Below are 20,721 nucleotides of genomic sequence, written 5' to 3'. Positions count from 1 at the left end.
CTGTGCCTCAATGCGAGGAGTATTCGGAATAAGGTGGAAGAATTAACTGTGCAGATAGCAGTTAACTGATACGATGTGGTTGGCATCACGGAGGCATGGCTCCAGGGTGACCAAGGCTGGGAATTCAACATCTAGGGTATTCAACATTTAGGAAAGATATACAGAAAGGAAAAGGAGGCGGGGTGGCGTTGCTGGTTAAAGAGGAAATTAATGCAATTGTAAGAAAGGACATTAGCTTGGATGATGTGAAATCGGTATGGGTGGAGCTACGGAATACCAAAGTGCAGAAAACGCGAGTGGGAGTTGTGTACAGACCTCCAAACAGTAGTAGTGATGTTGGGGAGGGCATCAAACAGGAAATTAGGGGTGCATGCAATAAAAGTGCAGCAGTTATCATGGGTGACTTTAATATGTATATAGATTGGGCTAACCAAACTAGAAACAATACGGTGGAGGAGGATTTCCTGGAGTGCATAAAGGATGGTTTTCCAGACCAATATGTCAAGGAACGAACTAGGGGGGAGGCCATCTTAGACTGGGTGTTGTGTAATGAGAGAGGATTTATTAGCAAACTCGTTGTGCGAGGCCCTTTGGGGAAGAGTGACCATAATATGGTGGAATTCTACATTAGGATGGAGAAGGAAACAATTAATTCAGAGACCATGGTCCTGAACTTAAAGAAGGGTAACTTTGAAGGTATGAAGCGTGAATTGGCTAGGATAGATTGGCGAATGATACTTGAGGGGTTGACAGTGGATGGGCAGTGGCAGACATTTAGAGACCGCATGGATGAACTACAACAATTGTACATCCCTGTCTGGCGTAAAAATAAAAAAGGGAAGGTGGCTCAACCGCGGGTATCAAGGGAAATCAGGGATAGTATTAAAGCCAAGGAAGTTGCATACAAATTGGCCAGAAATAGCAGCGAACCTGGGGACTGGGAGAAATTTAGAACTCAGCAGAGGAGGACAATGGGTTTGATTAGGGCAGAGAAAATAGAGTACGAGAGGAAGCTTGCAGGGAACATTAAAATGGACTGCAAAAGCTTCTATAGATATGTAAAGAGAAAAAGGTTAGTAAAGACAAACATAGGTCCCCTGCAGTCAGAATCAGGGGAAGTCATAACTGGGAACAAAGAAATGGCAGACCTTTTGAACAAATACTTTGGTTCGATATTCACTAAAGGAGGACACAAACAACCTTCCGGATATAAAAGGGGTCAGAGGGTCTAGTAAGAAGGAGGAACTGAGGGAAGTCCTTATTAGTCCGGAAATTGTGTTGGGGAAATTGATGGGATTGAAGGCCGATAAATCCCCAGGTCCTGATGGTCTGCATCCCAGAGTACTTAAGGAGGTGGCCTTGGAAATAGCGGATGCATTGACAGTCATTTTCCAACATTCCATGGACTCTGGATCAGTTCCTATGGAGTGGAGGGTAGCCAATGTAACTCCACTTTTTAAAAAAGAAGGGAGAGAGAAAACACGGAATTATAGACCGGTCAGCCTGTCATCGGTAGTGAGTAAAATGATGGAATCAATTATTAAGGATGTCATAGCAGCGCATTTGGAAAGAGGTGACATGATAGGTCCAAGTCAGCATGGATTTGTGAAAGGGAAATCATGCTCGACAAATCTTCTGGAATTTTTTGAGGATGTTTCCAGTAGAGTGGACAAGGGAGAACCAGTTGATGTGGTGTATTTGGACTTTGAGAAGGCGTTCGACAAGGTCCCACACAAGAGATTAAAGTGCAAAGTTAAAGCACATGGGATTGGGGGTAGTGTGCTGACGTGGATTGAGAATTGGTTGGCAGACAGGAAGCAAAGAGTAGGAGTAAATGGGTACTTTTCAGAATGGCAGGCAGTGACTCGTGGGGTATCGCAAGGTTTTGTGCTGGGACCCCAGCTGTTTACATTGTACATTAATGATTTAGATGAGGGGATTAAATGTAGTATCTCCAAATTTGCGGATGACACTAAGTTAGCTGGCAGTGTGAGCTGCGAGGAGGATGCTATGAGGCTGCAGAGTGACTTGGATAGGTTAGGTGAGTGGGCAAATGCATGGCAGATGAAGTATAATGTGGATAAATGTGAGGTTATCCACTTTGGTTGTAAAAACAGAGAGACAGACTATTATCTGAATGGTGACAGATTAGGAAAAGGGGAGGTGCACAAGACCTGGATGTCATGGTACATCCGTCATTGAAGGTTGGCATGCAGGTACAGCAGGCGATTAAGAAGGCAAATGGCATGTTGGCCTTCATAACGAGGGGATTAGAGTACAGGGGCAGGGAGGTGTTGCTACAGTTGTACAGGGCCTTGGTGAGGCCACACCTGGAGTATTGTGTACAGTTTTAGTCTCCTAACTTGAGGAAGGACATTCTTGCTATTGAGGGAGTGCAGTGAAGGTTCACCAGACTGATTCCCGGGATGGCGGGACTGACATATCAAGAAAGACTGGATCAACTGGGCTTGTATTCACTGGGAGTTCAGAAGAATGAGAGGGGATCTCATAGAAACGTTTAAAATTCTGACGGGTTTCGACAGGTTAGATGCAGGAAGAATGTTCCCAATGTTGGGGAAGTCCAGAACCAGGGGTCACAGTCGAAGGATAAGAGGTAAGCCATTTAGGACCGAGATGAGGAGAAACATCTTCACCCAGAGAGTGGTGAATCTGTAGAATTCTCTACCACAGAAAGTTGTTTAAGCCAATTCACTAAATATATTCAAAAAGGAGTTCGATGTAGTCCTTACTATTAGGGGGATCAAGGGGTATGGCGAGAAAGCAGGAATGGGGTACTGAAGTCGCATGTTCAGCCATGAACTCATTATATGGCGGTGCAGGCTCGAAGGGCCGAATGGCCTACTCCTGCACCTATTTTCTATGTTTCTATGTCTGTTTCTATAATTGATTCCACATTTTCCCCACCACCGATGTCAGGCTGACTTGTCTATAATTCAGTTTTCTTTCTCCCTCCTTTTTTAAAAAGTGGGGTTACATTAGCTACCCTCCAGTCCAAAGGAACTGATCCAGAATCTATAGAATGTTGGAAAATGACACCAATGCACCACTATTTCTAGGGCCACTTCCTTAAGTACTCTGGGATGCAGACTATCGGGCCCTGGGGATTTATCGGCCTTCAATGCCATCAATTTCCCTAACACAATTTGCTGACTAATAAGGATTTCCTTTAGTTCCTCCTTCTCACTCGACCCTCGGTCCCCTAGTATTTCCGGAAGGTTATTGGTGTCTTCCTTGGTGAAGACAGAACCAAAATATTTGTTCAATGGGTCTGCCATTTCTTTGTTCCCCATTATAAATTCACCTGATTCGGACTGTAAGGGACCTACATTTATCTTCACTAATCTTTTTCTATTCACGTATCTGTAGAAGCTTTTGCAGTCAGTTTTTATGTTCCCTGCAAGCTTACTTTCATATTCTATTTTCCCCCTCCTAATTAAACCCTTTGACCTCTTTTGCTGAATTCTAAATTTGTCCCAGTCCTCAGGTTTGTTGCTTTTTTTGGCTAATTGATATGCCTCTTCCTTGGATTTAACAATATCCTTAATTTCCCTTGTTAGCCACGGTTGAGCCACCTTCCGAGTTTTATTTTTACGCCTTGTTGAAGTTCATCCATGTGATCTTTAAATGTCTGCCATTGCCTATCCACTGTCAACCCTTTAATTATCACACGCCAGTATTTCCTAGCCAATTCACGCCTCATACCATCGTAGTTACATTTCTTTAAGTTCAGGATCCTAGTCTCTGAATTAACTGTGTCTCTCTCCATCTTAATGAAGAATTCTACCATATTATGGTCACTCTTCCCCAAGTGGCCTCGCACAACAAAATTGCTAATTAATCGTCTCTCGTTACACAAGATCCAGTCTAGGATGACCTGCTCTCTAGTTGGATCCTCGACATATTGGTCTCGAAAACCATCCCTTATGCACTCCAGGAAATCCTCCTCCACCATATTGCTACCAGTTTGTTTAGCCCAATCTATATGTAGATGAAAGTCACCCATGATAACTGCTGTACCTTTATTGCACGCATCCCTAATTTCCAATTTGATGCCATCCCCAACCTCACTATGACTGTTTGGTGGTCTGTACACAACTCCCACTAGCATTTTCTGCCCTTTGGTGTTCCGCAGCTTTACCCATATCGATTCCACCTCATCTATGCTAATGTCCTTCCTTACTATTGCGTTAATCTCCTCTTTAACCAGCAACACTACCCCACCTCCTTTTGCTTTCAGTCTATCTTTTCTGAATATTGAATACCCTTGGATGTTGAGTTCTCAGCCTTGGTCACCCTGGAGTCATGTCACCAGAGAAGATTTACTAGGATGCGGCCTGGAATGGAGAATCTTAGTTGTGAGGACAGATTGGATAGGCTGGGTTTGTTCCCACTGGAACAGAGGAGGTTGAGAGGAGACCTCATCGAGGTATACAAAATATTGAGGGGCCTGGACATAGTAGATAGTAGGTGTCTATTTCCATTGGTGGAAGGGGCTATTACGAGGGGGCACAGTTTTAAGTGGTTGGTGGAAGGTTTAGAGGGGATTTGAGGGGGGCTTCTTTGCACAGAGGGTTGTGGGGATCTGGAACTCGCTGCCTGGAAGAGTGTGGATGCAGAAACCCTCATCACTTTTAAGAGACGGTTGGATGGGCACTTAACGTAACCCTGCAGGGTTACGGACCTAGATGACCTTTTGTTGGTCGGTGCAGATATAATGGTAAGTACTGCAGGGAACAGAATACGGCCAGGGTGATCTCCTGGACTAGTTTTGATCGCCTGGATGGGTCGGAGAGGAATTTTCCCAGATTTTTTCTCCCTAAATTGACCTGGGTTTTTATTTCTTTTTTTGCCTCTCCCAGGAGATCACATGGCTCCAGTTGGGGTGGAGTGTAGATGTTTTTAGTATAAAGGGTGTTGCAGTGGTGTGGGTGGTCTGGTTGGGCTGGATGCTCTTTGTCTTTCTGTTATTGTTCATGGGTTTGTGTGTAACCTTTCGGACTGCTGACGAAGAGCCGTGCGGCTCTTTGTCGGCCGGCGCAAACACGATGGGCCGAAATGGCCTCCTTCTGCGCTGTAAATATCTTTGTTTCTATGATCGCAATTACATCATATCCATTAACAGCTATCTGCGCAGTTAATTCATCCACCTTATTCCGAATGCTCCTTGCATGGAGACACAGAGCCTTCAGGCTTGTTTTTTTTTTAAAAACACTTTTTGTCCTTTTAGAATTATGTTGTAGTGTGGCCCTTTTTGATTTTTGTCTTTGATTTTTCTGCCCTCCACTTTTACTTTTCTCCTTTATACCTTTTGCTTCTGACCCCATTTTACTTCACTCTGTCTCCCTGCATAGGTTCCCATCCCCCTGCCCTATATTTTGCCTTGTAGAATCCGTGTGCAAATTGGGGACATCCAGGTCCATCATCGCAGTCAGTCAAACAAATCACCACAAACAACGTATCGATCCAAACACATTATCGGGAACCGTAGCTCAACAGGGGTATTATTCATAAAATGGATATAAATATACGAGCTAGGAGTAGCTCAGAGGAAGTACGGAAGCAAACGGAAAGAATACGGAAGGAACAACCAGAAGAGGAAACAATTGGTCAAGGAACCAACGACTACGAACCTACAATCCACGATTACAGCTACATACTGGAAGGATGGTTGTATGTCTTCAGTCAATTCTCTCAGAAGTCTAGTTCTGTAGTTTTTAGTTAGTTTTTATTTAATAAACCTGACAACTGGGTTAAGGCTAATTTTTGTGCCACGTGTTGTCCTTTCCCTGTAATTCCCAGGTCTACGAATCAAGGTAGAGTGAAAAACAAACACCCTACAGGGGACAGAAAGGGAAGTTGAGTGGTCAGATATTTAATGTGAATGAGATTAAGGGTGGAAGGTGCAAGTCTCATGGACGAGAGGAGTTTGGATGGGTGAAAGCAGAGATGGTTGGGAAACTACAGAGTCGCGGTTCAGGGCTAGTGTAGGAGGAAATTGGCAATATTAATGTTTGGTTTGGCGCGCAAGGGAGAGGCAGTTGAACGGATGGTCTCTACTTTAGTGACCAAAAAATAACCACGAGCTCCTCCCACTTGTTAGTGATGAGAGTTGAGGAGATAAAGGATAGGGTTTAAAGAGGCAACTGGTAATGGAGAAAAGGAATTTGCTCTTATCTTTACCCTCCAGGATTATCCTGGAAAAGTGCGGTTTTAGCAAGAGAGTGAGGTTCAGTAGAGCTCAATGACATCATTTGTGACTGTGACAAAGGTAAACTATCCCTCCTCTGGACCTGTCTGCAGCCTTTGACACAGGTGACCACTCCATCATTCTCCTCCAACGCCTCTCCACCAATGTCCAGCTAGGTGGGACTGCACTCGCCTGGTTTCATTCTTATCTATCTAATTGTAGTCAGAAAATCTCCAGCAATGGCTTCTCTTCCCACTCCTGCATCATTACCTCTGGTGTCCCCCCCCCCCAAGGATCTGTCCTTGGTCCCCTCCTATTTCTCATTTATATGCTGCCCCTTGGCAATATCATCCGAAAACACAGTCAGTTTCCACATGTACGCAGACGACATCCAGCTCTACCTCTCCTTAACCACCAGTGCGTCCAAGAGCAAGTAAAGCGGACAGGATTTAATCTAATAAGCCAAAGGCTCTTTTAAGAGCCACCCACAGTGTCTGAAAGGGCTCCTTAATGTTCGATGGATCTCATGTGTCCGTGAATCTCTGGATCATAATTATCCCAGATCTCGTTTAATATACTGAATCTCGGCAATTAAGCTGGGCGTTTCCTGATCTCGGTTATAAACCAGTCACTGTCTGTCGAACATGTAGAAATCTAGATCGACAAACACTGCCGCAGGTTTGCTGTTAGCGGATATTCAGATCAATGATTCAATAGAGAGAGAGACTGACTTCAAAGAAATACAAAATAGACAGAACCTAAACGCGAGACAGGCCATCATGGAACACGTTCTGTGAGCCGCATATAAACGGATGTTAAGAGCAGAGTATAAAGGGAATGAGCGATTGATGGGCCCAACATTTCTGACTGAGAATTCATTTGTTGGTTCAAAGTCCTTTTTAATGCCATGGGAGACGCACATGAATGATTTATCAACATTCATTTCATTGACAATTATTTGTACTGCACTTTTTTTTTGACAGACAGGCATTTGTGAAGCCCCACCCCCGCACTGTTTTGACAGACATGCGACACGCCCACCCCCCCCCACCCCGCCAGAATTATTCCAGGCACGTGGTGCCGAGAAGCAGGATCTGAAGCTCCAACTCACTCCCCCTGGGGCTGCTCAGTCCTTATAAAAGCAGTATGCGGTGGCCCGGCCAAGAAATCGGCACGGTCCCACCCTGCAGGACCATCAGCAGGCCGGGGCCATTGGAGGGAGCAGCGTGCAGCGGCCTGGTCCGGAAATCGGCGCAGTCCCGGCCTGCAAGATCTTCAGCATGGTGGAGCCATTGGAGGGAGCAGTGTGCGGCAGCATACCACTGCAGGGAGCAGTGCATGCTGCTGCAGGAGGGAGACGGCTACGAAGCCAGGTCACTGATTGCAGTGCGGGCAGACACAGCAAGAGGGGCGAAGGAGAGGCAAGAGTCCATAGAGGGAAATGACCGGGGCCCAGGAGAGGCGTGAATCTGGGGCCCAGAAGAGTTGAGGGCCCAGGGGCAGCACAGACCAGCCCACACTGCGATATGTATGTGCATTCGGTCTGTGCAGCAGAGCTGGTCTCCAGTTAGTCTTGGGTAATCCTTGCCACTGGACCAAGACCTAACTCTGTCAAGCCCGTGTGGTGGCTGGTGTGCAACGGCCACCACTCGTTAAAAAAATCCAAGCACAGGCATCTTCCACCCTTCACGATGTAATTTGCGATCTGGAATATTAGGTCCTTCATTGAAACACCTGTGAATTCATCCATTTCTGGCGTGGAAACAAGTCATCCTCACTTTGAGGGACTGCCTATGATGATGACTACCTCTCCACCACTTCTGTCGACCCCTGCTTGGTATCTAAATTGTCAGCTTGCATGTCCAACATCCAGTACTGGATGAACAGAAATTTTCTCCAATTAAATATTGGGAAGATCAAAGCCATTATCTTTGATCCCCGCCACAAATTAAGTTCCCTAACCACTGATTCCATCCCTCTCCCTAGCATCAATCGGAGGGTGAACAAGACTGTTCGCAACCTAGGTGTCATAAAATGAGTTTCCAGCCACATATCTGCAGCATAACTAAAACCGCCTTGTTCAACCTCCGTAACATTGCCCGCCTCCGCTCTTCTGCTGCTGAAACCCTCATTCATGCCTTTGTTACCTCTAGACTGGACGACTCCAACTCACTCCTGGCCGGCCTTCCATATTCCACACTACATAAACTTGGTCATCCAAAACTCAACAGCCCGTGTACTAACCCGCACCAAGTCAAGGTCACCCATCACCCATGTGCTTTCTGACCTACATTGGCTCCCAGTTAAACAATGCCTCGATTTCAAAATTCTCATCCTTGTTTACAAATCATTCCATGGACTTGCCCCTCCCTAGCTCTGTAATCTTTTTCAGCCTCACAATCCCATAAGATGTCTGCGCTCCTCAAATTCTGCCCTCTTGAGCATCCCTCATTATAACTGTTCAATCATCGGTGGACGTGCCTTAAGCTGCCTGGGCCCCAAGCTCTGGAACTCCCTCCCTAAATCTCTATGCCTCTCTACCTCTCTTTCCTCCTTTAAGATGCTCGTTAAAACGTACCTCTTTAAACAAGCTTTTGTTCATCTGCCTTAATTTCTTCTGTGGCTCGGTGTCAAATTTATCTGTTTGTCTGCAACACTGTTGTGAAGCGCCTTGGGATGTTTTACTACGTTAAAGACGCTATATAATTAAGAGTTATAATATGCTTAACATTTATTGCAGTTATTCTGGCATTGACTGAAATTACTTACCGAGAAGCAGTAGAGAAGAGGATCAGTTATCAATCAGGATATGATTTTCTTGACAATACCCCAGGATTTCCAATTTATGATGATGATCTACATCCTTATTGTTTGTGGAGGATGAACAAATGAGGAATTTTTTTTATATGCTACATTTACCTTAAGGTCCTTAATTTTATCTTCTTGAAAATCATCAATGGTTTCTTCCAGCTGTCGCGAAATTCGAGTGGCATCCATTGTGACCCTCTGTAATTCAGTCTCGGCCTGTCAGAGAAGAGCAAATTTATAAACTGAAATATTTTAGTAAATCAATAACTTGTTTTGCATAATAGATTCTAGCATGGAAATTTCTAACAATTATCCGAGAACACTACTAGCAGACTTACAATTTAAACTTGTATGTACCCAGAAAGCATTAAGATGCAAGTGCTGGATCCTTTGGATGGGATGAGAAGATGTATTTAAAGTAAATAAACAAACTCTTAAGATAGTGCAAGAAACAAATGCCATTCAAATCTTTCCACAAAAGGTCCCAAAACCACATTCTAATCCTCAGATATTTATTAACACCAAGTACCTAATCTTAGATAATGGGCAACATAAAATAAGTTCTTTTATAGATGCCGGACTTCATTAAATTAGGATTTTGGCACGATTGCTTTATTGGCCCAGAAATTCCATTCGACCTCTTCCCACAAGCAAACAACCTAAAAACAGAAAAAAAGATACGCATTTACCTGCTGTTGCTGCGCTCATTGGGACTTCCATGTCAGAGGCCTGCCCTGACTGCCAGCCGCAGCACGTGCACGTCGACGCATGCGCAGGCCTACAGTTGGAGTCACATGGCCCTGGCAGCCAATCAGGTAAAGTATCATAGTAATAGGAATTCCACAGGGTCCTAAACTCCTATTACTATGATTGTGATAGAGCCCAAAACACAGCCCCAAACACCCAAAACACTAATAAAAAAATAGAAAATATTTACACTACATTAATTTAAATTAAAGTTATTAATGTCTTAAAAAAAATAATTACCCGATTTTTAAAATAAACTTACCGTTGTGGGGAGGATTTTTAATGATAAAATAATAAAAATAAAGTAAAAAAACACAAACCTGTTTTAATAAAACACTTGCTCCTGTAAAAGTAGGCTATGCGCCTGCTTTTTCAGGCGCAAGATTTTTGAGGATATTTCCACTTACAAATGTCCTCGCTCTCGAGATGCGGCCATCTGCCAAGCCAGAAACTTGACAAATCAGAAATGCCGGTTTCCAGCGCATGCGCATTGCGCACTGGTAACCGGCATTTCCGATGCCTTCCCGGGTCTGTAGGAACTCCGTACGGACCCGGGGAGGCTGGAATTGTTGGCTCATTAATTCTGTAAATGACGCACGAGCTCCAATTCTGGCCGACTCCACTGGATGCCTGATTCTATTCATTTCATCTAGCTCACAACACAGTAAAAATGTGCACAGGAAGATGAGTATGTCTATTTTTGTAATTGAGGAAGTTTAATTCTCGATTTACACAGTAATTTCTGTTCCTCTGTTTGTGAAATTATCAAAAGAATGAAATGGCAGTACTGAGGAACAGAATATTCTTTCCCTGGTTATACCCACTATAAATTAGAGGCAGAGTAAAGCTTCCTCTAAACAGCTAAAACAATACCTTGATCCAAATCTAGTTAACACCAAACAGCATGCTGGTGTGATTTATTTATAATCCTACACCAGACATTTTTATGGCCTCCTGAAAATACATTTGAGTTATGTATGGCAAAATGATGGACTGAAACCAATGACACTTAGGACTCTTTCACCTCATATCTTCAGACTGGCCTGGAATCAAACCTTGGACCCACAGGTGAAAGGACAATATTCTAATTCATTGTGCTGTTCGATTCCTCATTTCTTTACAAAATGGATTTCATCCTTTATGTGAGGATTCACCATATTTGCTGGTGACCGTATAATGCTGTAATTCCTAAATTTTAAAGAGGCTATAATTTCTCTGCTGTATAATTGAAATTCCACACAAATTGCAGTTGATATTCAGTCACAAACCTGTGTCTGTCTGATTGTCAAGGAACTAATTTTCTCAAAGTTCTTATCAACAATATTTCAAGACATCAATGTCAGAATTCTCCTCTTTGGAGCAGAGTTCCAGTGGAGTGGGACTTCCGACCTCAGCCCCTTCCAACCCATTTTCCTGGGTCGACGTAATTTCATATGCATGGGGTGTTTCTGGTGGGATTCCTGCTGCCAAGAGGAAACCTGTCAGTGCAAAGAACACAAAATCCTGACAGTGCTGCAGCGAGGATTAAGAGGTGGCAAGGAAGCTTGACAGGGCAGAAGTGCCTCAAAGATTGCATCAAGATGCCCACCGAAGGCTTTGGCCTAGACCTAGTTTTAGGCCTGATTTGGAGGGAGAGGAGGCCCCTCCGAAGCCCTCTTATAATTCTAATGAATCTGCGCTGCACTTCCTCCAAGGCTGTTATATCAATAACAAGCTGTATTTATACAGCACCTTTAACATAGTAGCATTATCATACAAAATTTGACACAAGAGCCACAAAAGGAGATATTAGGGCAAATAACAAAAAGCTTGAACAAAGAGGTAGGTTTTAAGCAGTTCTTAAAAGGAGGAAAGAGAGGCAGAGGTGGAAAGATTTAGAAAGGGAATTCCAGAGATTAGGGCCTCGGCAGCTGAAGGCATGGTCGCCAATGGTTGAGCGATTAAAATCGGGGATGCCAAGGCCTTCGGTGGGTGTCTTGATGCAATCTTTGATGCATTTCTGCCCCTTTAAACTTCCTTGCCACCTCTTCTGATTTTGCAATGGCATCCTCGCTGCAGTACTGTCAGGATTTTGGCTCAACAGGGAAAAAAAAAGATTAAGCAGATTTTCTGATGCAGCACTGGAGGCTTTGGTCCTGGGGGTGCACAGAAGTCAGGTCCTCTACCTGCAAGGGGGCAGGAGGCCTTCCACACAGAATACCAGAAGGCAGTGAGAGTAGATAGCAGAGCTGACAGTGCCATCAGTGTTGCCCCCAGGACCTGGATCCAGTGCCACAAGAAGTTTAATGGCCTCACACGAGTGGTCAAGGTGAGTGAATGCATCTTCAAAGGCCATATTCCACTAGCTGCATCACTAGCCTCACTCACTGCTCAATACACCATAACCCCACCACTCACCTACCAACAATCTCTAGCAAACACGACTCATACCTCAGTCATAGCTTCACCTCACCCTCACACACTTCCCACTGCTGCAAGCCTCACACCTTGCACACACTGTCAGCTATTCAACCATAACACATTACTCAAACATGATGCACCACTCACTGACACACTTTCCTTTTTCTTGCAGGCTAAGTGGCATATAACGTGAGCAGCAATAGACAGGCAGAAGGAAAGCACGTCTTCAAAACCTCACTGGAGGAGATGGTGCTGGAGATAATTTAAGGGCAGTCACTGAGGCCATGGTAAGTGGCAAGGTGAGCATTGCTGATGACAGTATACTCATAGCTAATCCTTCTTCTCACATCCACATCCCCCTTATGGCACAATCTCTTCTCACAAGCTGTTGATGGCATAACCATGCACATCTTGCTTCCCCACCCCCTTCCCTCCCCTCATCACAACCCAACCCTTGTGCCTTTCTCCTTTCAGATACCCTAGAACTGCCAGCAGCCCAGCCTGTCCCCGACCTAGTAGAGGTGGTGAGTGAAGAGACAGTGCAGAAAATGGCACTGCATGTACGTTAAAGGGTAGTATAGAGGTGGGTAGAAGGAGGCGGCTGCCAGTTTTTTGCTGAAATCGCAGTTGGCACTTATGTGCCGAATTTCACGCCTTACATTTCTAACTGTTCAGAGAAAACACTGTGCATGTGTGTATACAAACACTAAGTTTTCTTCTTGGTTGCACAACTAGACATAGACAGCAGCAATATAAATATAAACAAGGTTCTAATTGGCTGAAACCCTAACTGCAGTGATCAATGTCAATCTGGTAGCTGCAGTGTAAACATGCCTTCAGTCATCATTAAGTTCTGGAAGAGGACAGTTTTCAAGGAATCAAAGATCAATGTAACTAAAATAACAAATGATTTCTGCTGGTGAAAAGAATGATTAAAGGCCATTTGTGACTTTAATGGATGTGTGTATAAGAATATTGTCTAATCTTAATCCTGATATTTTGTGCATTAAAATTATGAATAAATATCGTAGCAATTTTAGCCTAGAAATGTTGAAAAACAAGGTATGAGATCCTATGCAAGTTCAATGTGCAATTTATCACAATTGATTTTTTTTGCTACACCTACACTGCAATTCTGTGAGACCAAAATGTGCCGCCTTGTTTATGGGGGGAAAGGCCACTCAGAATGCACTGGTGAAAGAGGAAATTATGATTTAAAAGCACAAATCATAAAAGGTTCCTGAAATTATCCAGCAGGCCATAGTCACCCTGCTCACCACTTATAGTGTAACAGTGCTTTGTACAGATACATATATACAACCACTGTATATTAAGGATACAACAATCTGTCGATCAGAAGGATTTCTCAGGCGCATTTTCTCCACGTGGGCAATTTGCTTTGATTCACGTTTTATAGCACCTAAAGCAACCTTGAGGTCTTCCTGTGAAAGAGAGATTTTAAAATATTAAACAAGTTGACAAGGAGTTATATCTAGCACAGAACCATTTGCTTGACTTCAAATGAGAGGTTCAAAATTAAAGTTACATTGTACATCTACAATCAGTTTTGAAATGAACATAGAAGCTATGTTTTTTGTTTCCCCCCCCAACCTCACACACATGTCTGGCCTCTGGTAGCGATCATATAAATAACCTGTAAAACCAGTTTTCTATATTACAATACTACAAGAGGCCGGAGTTGAAGGAACAGAGACTGTCCGTAATTAGTGGCACAAGGACATGATCAAATGGAGCATCCAAGTTGTTACAAGCACCTGTCTGGCATGCATCCTCTTCCAAACCTGCATTTATGACCATATGAATACTTATATCTGGGCACAAATAAGGACACAAACATTGATAAAAGATGCAGTATAATTTTAAGTGGTTGTCAGGAAGGTTCCAAGAAATGTCCCCAATTTCCTTTGTTGAACAAGCCTAAAATGATGGAGAGCTGCTGCGATATACAGCTTTAATAGTAACATACCTAATTGAGGGGTGTAGGCCTCTCTTGAAAGGCCTATTTGATACAGGAACTGTTCAAGCTTCCAGATCACATTGAGAAATAATAATTTGTTGCTCCTTAAATGAACCTTGTTCACAATTTGTGTGCATGCTCCCATCAGTCAAAATGCTTCCCAATTGATTTGTTGGTGTCAGATCTCCAAGCGTGATAATATATAGGTTTAGTGCCTGAAACACTGAGACAGCACAGGCACTTTCCATCACCTGGTCACCTCCATTAGTAACCTTCTTTGTGCAAACCTAAACAATCGTGTCAGAAGATCTAATTTTCTCAAATTTAACACACTATGTTGAAAAGATGGAAACATACGGTCAACTATGTAATATTAGGGCTCCATCTAGTAGCAGCATCAAGTAATGAAATAATATAATTTACATAATCATATACGAGGACAAAAAGTATCAAAGATGAGAACTACTGAGGCCACGACTGTTCATTCCTTAGCTTTCTATAAGGAGAAAGTGGAAAACCAAAATTATTCCTATAATCTATTAAATCGCAGCTAAAGACAAACCAATATACAAAGTTAATATACTTCAACAACTGATGGGCAAAAATCTCAAATAAGAATGCCGCTGCGGTATTTGATGAGTCCAGTTAAACCATTTTTGAATGTTTTCAAATCAATGCTCATTTTTTCAAAAGATTAGCATACATGCCAACCGTCAGCATTTCCCACTTACGTCTGCTCTTCAGTGTTTCCTCACAAACATCAACAACAACTTGCATGCATATAGCACTTTTAAAGTAGTAAAACATGCCAAGGTGCTTCACAGGAGCGTTATCAAACAAAATTTAGCACAGAGCCATGTAGGGAATTCTAGGGCAGATGAGTTAGGTTTTAAGGAGCATCTTAAAAGGGGGAAAAAAAAAAAGAGGTAGAGAGGCAGATAAGTTTAGGGCGGGAATTCCAGAGCTTATGGCCTGCGCAGCTTAAGGCACGGCGTCATTGGTGGAGCGATTAAAAGCGGGGATGCGCAAGAGGCCAAAATTGGCGGAGTGCAGATATCCCGAACGGTTGTAGGGCTGGAGGAGGTTACAGAAATTCGGAGGGGCAAGGCCATGGAGGGATTTGAAAACAAGGATGAGAATTTTAAAATCAAGGTGTTGCTTAACCAGGCGCAAATGTAGGCCAGCGAGCACAGGGGTGATGGGTGAACAGGATTTATTGCAAGTAAGGATACGGGCAGCAGAGTTTCGGATGAGCTTAAGTATAGAGGGTGGAAGATGGGAGGCCGGCCAGGTGTGCATTGGGCTGGACAGGTCTAGAGATCATAGCCAGTCCCTTGGAATCGAGGAAGACTTGCTTCCATTTTTAATATGAGTCCTTAGATGGCTAACCAGTCCAATACGAGAATCACAGTCGCTGTCACAGGTGGGACAGATAGTCATTGAGCGGAAGGATGGGTGGGACAGGTTTGCTGCACGCTCTTTCCGCTGCCTGCGCTTGATTTCTGCATGCTCTCGGCGATGAGATTCGAGGTGCTCAGCGCCCTCCCGGATGCACTTCCTCCACTTAGGGCGGTCTTTGGCCAGGGACTCCCAGGTGTCAGTGGGGATGTTGCACTTTATCAGAGAGGCTTTGAGGGTGTCCTTGTAACGTTTCCTCTGCCCACCTTTGCCGTGAAGGAGTTCCGAGTAGAACGCTTGCTTTGGGAGTCTCGTGTCTGGCATGTGGACATGTGGCCTGCCCAGCGGAGCTGATCAAGTGTGGCCAGTGCTTCAATGCTGGGGATGTTGGCCTGGTCAAGGATGCTAATGTTGGTGTGTCTGTCCTCCCAGGGGATTTGTAGGATCTTGCGGCAACATCGTTGGTGGTATTTCTCCAACGACTTGAGGTGTCTAATGTATATGTAACAAACGCATAGATGAAGATTTCAGCAGCAGATAAGCTGAGGCGATGTCAGGCAATGTTAGAGAGGTAGAAATAGGCGGCCTTAGTGATGGCATGGATATGTGGTCGGAAGCACATCTTGGGGTCAAGTTCAACACCAAGGTTGCGAACATAGAAACATAGAAAATAGGTGCAGGAGTAGGCCATTCGGCCCTTCTAGCCTGCACCGCCATTCAATGAGTTCATGGCTGAACATGCAACTTCAGTACCCCATTCCTGCTTTCTCACCATACCCCTTGATTCCCCTATTAGTAAGGACTTCATCTAACTCCTTTTTGAATATATTCAGTGAACTGGCCTCAACAACTTTCTGTGGCAGAGAATTCCACAGGTTCACCACTCTCTGGGTGAAGAAATTCCTCCTCATCTCGGTCCTAAATGGCTTACCCCTTATCCTTAGACTGTGTCCCCTGGTTCTGGACTTCCCCAACATTGGGAACATTCTTCCTGCATCTAACCTGTCTAACCCCATCAGAATTTTAAACGTTTCTATGAGGTCTCCTCTCATTCTTCTGAACTCCAGTGAATACAAGCCCAGTTGATCCAGTCTTTCTTGATAGGTCAGTCCCGCCATCCCGGGAATCAGTCTGGTGAACCTTCGCTGCACTCCCTCAATAGCAAGAATGTCCTTCCTCAGGTTAGGAGACCAAAACTGTACACAATACTCCAGGTGTGGCCTCACCAAGGCCCTGCACAACTGTAGCAACACCTCCCTGCCCCTGTAATCAAATCCCCTCGCTATGAAGGTCAACATGCCATTTGCTTTCTTAACCGCCTGCTGTACCTGCATGCCAACCTTCAATGACTGATGTACCATGACACCCAGGTCTCTTTGCATCTCCCCTTTTCCTAATCTGTCACCATTCAGATAATAGTCTGTTTCTCTGTTTTTACGACCAAAGTGGATAACCTCACATTTATCCACATTATACTTCATCTGCCATGCATTTGCCCACACACCTAACCTATCCAAGTCGCTCTGCAGCCTCATAGCATCCGCCTCGCAGCTCACACTGCCACCCAACTTAGTGTCATCCGCAAATTTGGAGATACTACATTTAGTCCCCTCGTCTAAATCATTAATGTACAGAGTAAACAGCTGGGGCCCCAGCACAGAACCTTGCGGTACCCCACTAGTCACTGCCTGCCATTCTGAAAAGTCCCCATTTACTCCTACTCTTTGCTTCCTGTCTGACAACCAGTTCTCAATCCATGTCAGCACATTACCCCCAATCCCATGTGCTTTAACTTTGCACATTAATCTCTTGTGTGGGACCTTGTCGAAAGCCTTCTGAAAGTCCAAATATACCACATCAACTGGTTCTCCCTTGTCCACTCTACTGGAAACATCCTCAAAAAATTCCAGAAGATTTGTCAAGCATGATTTCCTTTTCTCAAATCCATGCTGACTTGGACCTATCATATCACCTCTTTCCAAATGCACTGCTATGACATCCTTAATAATTGATTCCATCATTTTACCCACTACCGGTCAGGCTGACCGGTCTATAATTCCGTTTTCTCTCTCCCTCCTTTTTTAAAAAGTGGGGTTACATTGGCTACCCTCCACTCCATAGGAACTGATCCAGAGTCAATGGAATGTTGGAAAATGACTGTCAATGCATCCACTATTTCCAAGGCCACTTCCTTAAGTACTCTGGGATGCAGTCCATCAGGCCCTGGGGATTTATCGGCCTTCAATCCCATCAGTTTCTCGACTAAAAAGGATTTTCCTCAGTTCCTCCTCCTTACTAGACCCTCCGACCCCTTTTATACCCGGAAGGTTGTTTGTGTCCTCCTCAGTGAATACCGAACCAAAGTACTTGTTCAATTGGTCTGCCATTTCTTTGTTCCCCGTTATGACTTCCCCTGATTCTGACTGCAGGGGACCTACGTTTGTCTTTACTAACCTTTTGCTCTTTACATATCTATGGAAACTTTTGCAATCCGTCTTAATGTTCCCTGCAAGCTTCTTCTCGTACTCCATTTTCCCTGCCCTAATCAAACCCTGAACAGTGTGGTTCAGCCCCAGACTGTTGCTAGGGAGAGGGATGGAGTCAGTGACTAGGGAACGAATTTTGTGCGGGGGACCAAAGACAATGGCTTTGGTCTTCCGAATATCTAGTCGGAGGAAATTTCTGCTCATCCAGTACTAGATGTCGGACAAGCAGCATGCCAATTTAGAGGTAGGGGAGGGGTCGAGAGAGATGGTGGTGAGGTAGAGCTGCATGTCATCAGTGTATATGTGAAACCTGACATGTTTTCAGATGGTGTCACCCAGATGTAGTATGTAAATAACAAATAGAAGGGGAAACCAAGAACAGATCATTGGGGGGACACCAGAGGTAACGATGCGGGAGCAGGAAGAGAAGCCATTGAAGGTGATTCTCTGGCTATGACTAGATAGATAATGGAACCAGGCGAGTGTAGCCCCATCCAGCTAGACGACTGAGCAGAGGTGATAGAGGAGCATGGGATGATCACCCGTGTCAAAGGGTGCAGATAGGTTGAGAAGGGATAGTTTAACACGGTTACAGTCACCCTATTGTGATTTTGATAAGAGCATTTCGGTACTGTGGCAGGGCAGAAATCTGATTGGAGGGATTCAAGCATGAAGCTCAGGGAAAGGGAACCAGCAGAGGCAGCTGAGCGGATGATCTCAATCTTCATGGCAAAGAAGTCCATGAGATCCTCACACTTGTTGGAGGCGAGTGTGTAGGAGGCCGGGGAGAGGGGTTTAAGAAGATGGTTTGCAGTAGGAAAAAGAAGCTGGGGGTTATCTTTGTATTCTAGGAATATCCTAGAAAAGTGAACAGCTTTGGCAGACAACAGCAGGACCAGATAGTGCTTTATATGGTCAATCTAGATTGGCGATGAATGGCTAAACCATTTGCCTGCTATATACGTTCAACTCTGGGTCCCCTGGACTTAAGGGACCAAAGATGAGGGACATATCGGAGGAACGACCAGATTGAGAGTAAAGGTTTTAATGGGGAAGAGGACATCAAAGGTGGAGGTTAGGTTGTTGTTGAGCAGATTGGTAGTACATCAAAGGTGGAGGTTAGGGTGTTGTTGAGCAGATTGGTAGTTGTAGAAATGTTGTGGTGAATGGAGGGCCAAAGCTAGACACTTGGGATTTTGAAAATGCAGTTGTAAGTGAATTGGGAGAGTTTTTTTTTCTAGGGACAGACACAAAAGTAGGGTTGGAAGGAGATGTCCACAGGGTCAGCATTGGGAGGGGCGAGTGGTACGGAAAGGAGATAGGAAAAATTAGCCCCCAGCAGCCACGCAAGGTGGTAAGGTCAGAGAGGTGTCAATACCCCTAATGATGTTGTAAATACAAAAAAGGATATTTCCCGCAAAGCAGTTCGAAATGAAAATGTTTTCAGTTGGGTCTTCCATTCTTACAAGTTATGAATGCCTTCTTAGTTGGGGCACTGCATTTGAAAATAACATTGCGCCGTCCTTAAATCAGTAAAAGCTCCTGTTCATGGGATGCCATTACTGAAGTACTAAGGGGGAGAAATTCGGTTGCGGCGTTAATCCAGGCGGAGCGGTACTTTTAGCGACTTGAAAAAGTTTGCGCCTCCCACCCAGAAATTCATCAGAATCAGTTGAAGAGCTGACAGGGACAATAAATTGGGCTGTGGGGGGGGGGGGGAAGAAAACACGTTAACAAAAGTTTGGTCGGTACATTTTGCAGACCTACTGCACATGCGCGGAACTCCGAATCAGATCCCAGGATAAGCCAAGTCTTAAAAGGCGCGGCATAGTAATGCACCCATTAAGGTTTTCAAAATCGCTTGTTTTCAACCTGTATTGATATGTCTGTCTGCCACTGCAACTCGGAGGCTCACGCACTGTGCTCTGTATAAACGTTACACTGACTGACCTCCGAGGGAAGCGCTTCCTCATCCTTTCTAAGTGGCCACCAGTTAACGACTCTGCAAGCCTGTACCGACTGTTTTTCCAGACATTGTTATTGGCGGGCACTCAATCAAGTGTACGCACCGAATTTACTGACCAGGGCACAAGCGTGCGTGTTGCACCAGGAATATGTCATGATCAGAGTGATCGCCAGCAGCCAGACGCTAATGGTTTGCGCTCCCAGTGACCCTCCAATGAATTTTCCGTCGGGGCGCTAAAAGCTGCGTGCCCGGTTACTAAGCTCCAACGCTCATATTAAACCCCCCCCCCCCCGGCCGCTAATTGAGGCTATAGACAACGGAAAATCCAGCCCAACGTGTTTGATAAATTAGATATTCACAGTATTTCTAAAAATCTGCTTCACTGGTGCTCATTTCAAATACAGAGATCACAGACTGTCAACTGCTCTCCACTTGTAGATGCCAAAGCAGCACTCCGTGCAGCAGCTTTGCACTGAACTTTCCAGCCAATGTTTCGAACGCGGTGTCCACTTGTCTGTAGTTGACAAACTTCCCATGCTCTTTCATGGTTGTTCATGAGCCAACATTGTTCAGTTCTTCTGTGCATGCCCTATTGGCCTCAGTAGAAAAGATTATTATAGAGAAAGAGTTCCAGGAGTTTTGCTGGGCTCCAACCAAAGCTTCTGGGAGATAAAAGCATTGAGTTGTTAAAAGTATCACAGGACATACTTTAATTACCAGTTAAGAAACC

General features: G+C 44.5%; 1 protein-coding gene across 1 annotated transcript in view; it reads right to left on the bottom strand.

The window, feature by feature from the left end:
* Window positions 1-20,721, bottom strand: part of cibar1 (CBY1 interacting BAR domain containing 1) — a 74,792-nt gene that overhangs the window by 39,503 nt on the left and 14,568 nt on the right. Inside the window, exons 4-6 of the mRNA XM_070893920.1 lie at window positions 13,504-13,605; window positions 11,032-11,037; window positions 9,128-9,232 (exon numbers count right to left, since the gene is read on the bottom strand). Of these exons, the coding sequence (XP_070750021.1) occupies window positions 9,128-9,232; window positions 11,032-11,037; window positions 13,504-13,605 (213 nt within the window). The remainder of the gene's footprint in view (window positions 1-9,127; window positions 9,233-11,031; window positions 11,038-13,503; window positions 13,606-20,721) is intronic.

This window comes from Pristiophorus japonicus, chromosome 1 (genome assembly GCF_044704955.1).
Source record: "Pristiophorus japonicus isolate sPriJap1 chromosome 1, sPriJap1.hap1, whole genome shotgun sequence".
In the NCBI taxonomy this organism is placed as follows: domain Eukaryota; kingdom Metazoa; phylum Chordata; class Chondrichthyes; family Pristiophoridae; genus Pristiophorus; species Pristiophorus japonicus.
Note: the sequence above shows the minus strand (reverse complement) of the source record. Positions and strands in the feature narration are given on the sequence as shown.